This window comes from Branchiostoma floridae, chromosome 17 (genome assembly GCF_000003815.2).
Source record: "Branchiostoma floridae strain S238N-H82 chromosome 17, Bfl_VNyyK, whole genome shotgun sequence".
NCBI lineage: Eukaryota > Metazoa > Chordata > Leptocardii > Amphioxiformes > Branchiostomatidae > Branchiostoma > Branchiostoma floridae.
In genome coordinates this window covers 18,102,435-18,109,122 of record NC_049995.1, presented here as the reverse complement: position 1 = coordinate 18,109,122, position 6,688 = coordinate 18,102,435, and the positions used below count along the sequence as shown (strand labels likewise).

The 6,688-nt window shown below is 46.3% G+C and overlaps 1 protein-coding gene across 1 annotated transcript in view; it reads left to right on the top strand.

Moving 5' to 3' along the window:
* Nucleotides 1–4,706, top strand: part of LOC118404440 — a 9,720-nt gene extending 5,014 nt beyond the window's left edge. The window contains exons 6-12 of the mRNA XM_035803515.1: nt 151–630; nt 1,033–1,211; nt 1,697–1,972; nt 2,988–3,112; nt 3,254–3,353; nt 3,693–3,873; nt 4,333–4,706. Of these exons, the coding sequence (XP_035659408.1) occupies nt 151–630; nt 1,033–1,211; nt 1,697–1,972; nt 2,988–3,112; nt 3,254–3,353; nt 3,693–3,873; nt 4,333–4,508 (1,517 nt within the window). The 3' untranslated portion in view covers nt 4,509–4,706. The remainder of the gene's footprint in view (nt 1–150; nt 631–1,032; nt 1,212–1,696; nt 1,973–2,987; nt 3,113–3,253; nt 3,354–3,692; nt 3,874–4,332) is intronic.
* Nucleotides 4,707–6,688: the final 1,982 nt, after the last annotated feature.

Sequence of the window (6,688 nt, the reverse complement as noted above, 5' to 3'; positions counted from 1 at the left end):
ACTCCTCTGTCAGCTTTTGATACCATCGTATGCTACCACCGCACGATCTGCTTGGAGATTAACAGTGGTCCGTGTTCTCCAAACTATCACATATTACTCTGAGGTACAAACTTTAACTTGGGCGTGTTCTCTTGTCTGTGTCCGCCTCAGCTCGTTACAACAGCTCCATCGTCATCACGGACGAGTCCACTCGGACCCGGCTGGTGGGGGGAGAGTTCTACGGTTGCGTGGAGCTGTACGATGACGTCAGGCAGCAGTGGGGGCCCGTCAGGGGGTGGGACGTTCGGTCCAACCGGGGAACTCACTACGACAACAGGATGTCCTGGGCAGACTTAGCCTGTAAAAGCTTGGGTTTCAGGGCGGGGCTGGCCACAGCTGGATTCAGGTTGACCAATGGAGTCGTCAGTGTAACCACTCCTTACTCCCTCCAAGACCGGTACAACCCGTATTATTACGATAGTGTCCCCAAGTTCATGTTGTCTCAGTCCCTTCCTCAAGGGGAATGGGCGACTCTGCATGACGCCATTGACCGCGTTGAATCGGGAGACTGTTACTCGTGGAGTGGCTATAACACCTGCTTGTACGACAGCGACTTCATGTGTGTGGCCTGTGCGGGAGAACGGAAACAGGGTGCGTACACCATATTGTGTACTTAGTGCTCATCTATACAGCTTTGTTTCTATGCCTGCCAAATGCGGGGTTGCAGTGGATTATCCTAAATCCCATATCCTGTCCCATCATGCACCGCTCCCTTGGGACACTACCTTCGGACAATATGGCTGCGCCCAAAGACGGGAGCTAAAGCAATACAGGTTTTGTTATCGCAAACCTGTAACAAGTAAATAATGGGAGCTTATGCCTTCAATCCAAATATTTTTACTGAACATTCAATAACATGAGTGATTTTCTTTATCTCTTTAACTTTGGGTCTAACTAATAGTTTGACACATGTGATAGACAAATTTTGCATTGTGCGTTGTTTCGCCTCAGCTATGAAGTAATCGTTATACGTAACCATAACTTTTCTTCTAGGCATTTCTGTCCACGTGACCTGCACGTCCAATCACATTGAGGCTAGTTTCCCGCGCCCATCGGACAACTCCGTTCAGGCGGCGGACGTGCAGCTAGCAGCGCCGCCATGCAGGGCGGAGGGGAACTCCACCCACATCTACATCCGGGCTCCTCTGGGGGAATGTGGCACTTCCAGTGAGGTATCAGTAAAGTTTACGCTGCTTTTGCAAATTGTAGCAAGAAATGGCAAGCTTATATAATGTATTGGCAACTAACACATCAAAATCGCTCGCGACATCCGTCCTATCATGCACACCCCCTTGGGACACTCCCTTCGGACAAAATGACTGCGGACGGAAGCTAAGACAATACAGTTTTTGAGATTATTAAGTAAGTAGTAGTAGTAGTAGTCGTCTCCTGTGTTCTGCAGCTGTAATCAGTCTTTCTCCAACTCTCTCCATTTTGTCATGTTCATCGCCAGCTTCCTAAGCTCCCGCAGTTTTCTTTTTGACCGCAATGGTCCAAGTCCTCTATCCGTGAGGTCTGCCTTCAGTAGGCCTAGCAAGCGAGTAACGGGAGCTTATGACTGTAATGTGAGTTCTACTTAGCCCTTACGTGATTGAGAATTTTGTTTCAGCTTAGACTTCGACTTAACCGAAAATTTGTCCTCTTGTCCTTGCCCTAGACCACGCCGTCCGAGATGATCTACCGCAACACCCTGACTATCGGAGCCGACCCCTCCCACGGTGGCATCACCTGGGACCGGATTCCCAAGATCCTGCTGGAGTGTCGTCTGCCCCGGAACAAGAACCTGACCTTTGACTTCCACCCTCACCTCATGTCCGTCTTCAGGTCAGATGTCCAGGGCGAAGGCGACTTTGAGATCTCCATAGAGCTGTTCCGGACTGACAGCTTCCGGCAGCCGGTCACGGAGTATCCGGTCTTTGTGGAGCTACGACAGGTAGGTATGAAGCTAGTGAGGAATTAGAGTGCTCTTCCGGCAGCCTTTTATAAAATCATCATTCTCCTCACACATTGGCAACACAGTTTTCCTTCGCTGAGAAAAAAGTTAATATGTTCGTTTTTTCAAACCTAAGACTAGACTCACTAAATATCAGATCCAGGATCTTCTTCATTTTCTTTAAATTTGTTTGTTTGTTTGTTTGTTTATTCTTTATTTAACCAGGGAAAAGCATGTCGCCTGACGGCGTTTTTCAAAGCCCCCTGGGGGGAGAACCCCGAACATAAATCATACATCAAGTTCAACAGAACCAAATCAACGTCAATAACATAATCATACATAACGTTCTATGAAACCAAATTACTTAGGTAACATAAGCATAAAGATTGTACAAAGTCAGATTTAACTTAGATAACATAAAATAATACTCCCAAACGAGTGAAACCAAAAGTTTAGCCTTAACGTGACATAACACGGGAAACATAACAAAAAGAAGTCAAATTTAAAATCAGGATTGAATTTGCATATCAATGTTAAGTGCATAAAGGTTCTTGAAAGTCGCCAGCGTTCTGGCTGTTTTGATGTGTTGTGGCAGTGAGTTCCATAGTGCCGCCCCAGAGGATGAAAAGGCTCGTCTTCTGTGTTCCAGTTTAGTCTTGGCCAACTGAAGACCGCCTTGTGCCCTGAGGCAGGTATTGTGTGTGTGGACATGAGATAGCTGTGTGAACATTGCAGTTTCTCACTGCAAATTTCGGTTTCTCATGACACGTGACGTTAAATAAAAGTGACGTGAGCAAAGGGTCAAATGTGATGGAAAGTCGGTACCGTCCTCCGTTCTGGTTAAGCAAAGCTTGTTTTGCGGCTATACATTTAGGATGTTAATGTTTTTCTCTTTGGAGGTATAACGTGTCCGACAAGAATGTCACATTTGACCTCTTTGGCTCCTGAGCCTATTATCATTACCGATATTTTGTGAATAATAATAATCTATATGACCTTGACCGATGTGTTCCAGATGATCCACGTGCAGATCCAGGTGAACTCCAATGACACCGACCTGCAGGTGTTCCCTCACACCTGTGTGGCCACGCCTAGCGACGACCCTGACGACAAGACACAGAATGACGTCATTATCGACGGGTCAGTAAAACGTCAACATGTCACACGTAGATCAGTAATACTTGTAAAAAACTGATAACTTGTGAAAAGTACATGTTTATTAATATGCTTATTGTAAATACCAATGTTCTAAAGCTGGATATTTACTTCCATCTTCTCCAGGTGCCCCAAGCTGCCTACGCTGCAGTTCTACCCATCGCCGGGTCCGGATAGGGGGCGCTTCGGCTTCCAGGCGTTTGCCTACACCAGCGGGGCTCCTACGGTAAAGTCGCGTGAAGTGTAGAACAGCTTGATTTTACAAAAACATTTGAAATTTCGGAAGATAGTAAAGTGATTGTTGACATATCATGTAAACAGTGCACTGCCCCTGTACAAGATTTTTTAATGATATCGATACTATCGGCGAAACTGCCATATGGTAATCTTTATCTAACTGTTATATAAAAGTTTGGCTAAAGTACAGCTATGTATGAGTTTCTGCCTTCGCTTAATGCCGGAACTCCAATCGGCGTTTACGGAGAGTATTTTTTTTCAAATATGGTAACCAGACATGCTTCCGCAGCTCAAACCTATGTACACCTGCTGTATTTATTCCACACAGGTGTACCTACACTGTAAGGTGCTGCTGTGTAAGGCCTCGGACCCGAACTCCCGCTGCGCGCGGGGCTGCCAGCCGCCCTCGGGCAGGAGACGGAGGGAGGCCGAGGGCGAACCCGAGGTGTACCGGCTCATCCAGGGCCCCATCGTGCTCAGTGAGGACCAAAGAAGTGAGGACCAAACTGGTGAGCATCAAAGTTGTACTTTCACCATAAGTTTTTGTATAAGTCATGATTTTCCGAAAAAAATCATTAAACTGTGATAGTAACCGTGTTTTTGTCACCTAGTAGTCATGTTCCCTGTTTATAAGATGCAAACTGCTCCATATTTTCAAAGTCTTCAAAAATTAGAATAGGCAATAAGGGAAACCTCATTCGAATAAGATGATTGATCATGTATAGAGCCCGGCATCTTTTACATTTTTACCAAAAGTATTTCTAAGCGCGCGGGCAGTGCTAGAGTGGAACCCTCAGGGCAAGAGAAGGAGAGAAAGACCCAGACTGCCATGAAGAAGGACCAATTAAGCAAGATCACGCAAACACCTCTTGGCTCGAGGGAAAGAAAATGGCTGGGGACAAAAGGAGGTAGAGATGACCAAACTATCACTATACACGAGACAAAATAATATCTTTCCTTAACTCCAGGTTTCCGGGCCCAAGTCCCAACCCGGACCTCGAGTCGTCAGGACCTGGTCACAGCCGCCTCCATCCTGGGCGCATGCGCGGTGCTGGCCGCCGCCATGTTTGTTGTGGGTCTCCTGTACAAGGCACGCCGGGAAGGCAGGCAGGCTGGGTACAGGGTGCTGGAGAATGTGGAATAAAGCGCCATCTAGCTTTTCACGTGAAAACTACAACATTGCTAGCATATGTTACAATTAAATCCGCTGCAGATCATAATAACATGCTTTTTAACTGTATCATTTGATTGAAGGTATCAATGTTATAGTTCACATTCTCACCACCTACGTCATAGTCCTCACATTTTGAAGACGCTCGAACAAGTTAGATAGGAAATCAATGCGTTCTAGTCTGTGTAACATGATATCTGCTGTCCAAGGCTGGAACATCAGCTCAATCTGGGCTAAAGGGTATCTCAATGAACTCAACTCAACTCAGCCCAAGACTGTAACTTGTCCCTCTAGACGCCGGCCGGATGATGGCGAAATTCAATCAGACTTAATGCTTCCGACCATGGTACGTAAACACACGCTACCATAACGCGTAGCAGAAGCAGTTGGAAGTTTAATGTAAGGATTCTAACATCATTGCGTAGGCTCATCAGTTCGCTACAGAAAACATTGCCACACTCCTGTTATGCCAAAGTTAGGCGTTATTTCTGCCCTGTCACGGTGTACAACACAGCCGAGATTGTGAGCAGGATAAAGACAACAAAAGTTGCACTTATAAAAACGCCCTCTGCGCACATCCGGAAGTAAAAACGTAGGCGAGCCTTCGTGATGACGTCAACCCCGCGAAACGCGTCCCGCGCCCACAGAAACACCCTGACAGTCTCGTCAGGTGTGCAGGTAGGCAGCTCACAAAACGCCTTAAAGAAGCCGATAAACGTCTTGTGATGGACAGCTAAGTGGGCTGTCAACTCTAATGACGTCATTATGACGTCAGGTACTCGGTTCGGAAAGATGATATCCTTGAGCTGTAAATGAAAGTGACAGTTTCAGGTGAGGTGGAGTCACTTCCACCTGATAATGACAGAGTCAAAGATTAATTAAAGAAACAGTAATGAACAAGGGCGACACAGACATTATTTTTCTGCTCCATCAACGCTTTTTACTCTATTCAAGGCTATATTTTTATAACTTTGTCATCTTTTTTCCGGCGCATTTTGTTTGAAAACTCGTGTCCTTGTCAGGGTCCTCTGACAGGAAGCCGTTCTCAAGGTCAAGCTTGTGACCGTGTCCTCATCTATTTTTTTTAATATTTTTTTTTGCTTTTTGACAGGCGCGGACAATGTGACACTGCACTGAAGTTAGTACTGGTAACAAATATAAACAGTGCCACATACAATGTACTGACAGAAGGTAAAAGCTTGACTTTTCTGTTACCTCCCCGACCGAAGTCAGATACCCATTCTTACACCTGCGTGAAGTGAGGAAGGTCGTGTTAAGTGCCTTTCCCAAGGGCACAACGTCGGGGGCACGGCGGGGATCGAACTCGGGGCCTCTAGATTCCGAGCCGAACACTCTACCAGGTACGCCACGCACGACGCCGCTGTCCTCATCTGACTTACCACCTTTAACTTCTGTTAAACAGTCTGTCGCTTATCATTCCTCTGAAATCCGCTCCCCTTGGCTGCTAACAGTCGTGTCAGATAACCAGCGGACGTGAACAGACCTGCAAATAGCAAAATGTCTTGACCACACGACACCGGCACATGCACTCTATGGATCTGCTTTATTTCTGCACTATATCTGCGCTATTTCGTCACTCCTGGAGGGTACCTGTCCCAGTTATTCCCCCATTATTCATCTGGACACTTCTGCTAGATATCTTTCTTTCTTTTTATTCTTTTCTCCCTCTCCCTGTTTTCAATATAACGATATCTCTCTCTCTTTTCTATCCCATTATCCACCAGCAAAGGTAAAGTATATCTGGTTTGACATGCCTTTCTTTCCCTTTTCTTTTCTCTCCCTCTCTTTCTCTCCTATATAAATCTCTCTCTCTCTCTCTCTCACTCTCTCTCTCTCTCTCTCTCACTCTCTCTCTCTCTCTCTCTCTCTCTCACTCTCTCTCTCTCTCTCTCTCTCTCACACACACACACACTGTCCCTGTCTCCACCCCCACTTTCTCTCCTCTCTTCCACATTACCCCCCCCCCCCCCACTTAACCCCTGCTCCAATAATCATTAATTTAATGCCCCACTTCACCCCACCCCCCCAGCACTCTTAAACATCTATGCATGCAACTCCCACATAAAAACTAATGGTCTCCCTACTTACTGCAAATTACAGCCAGACGTTGGGAGAGTTCTTCCCAAGAAGTT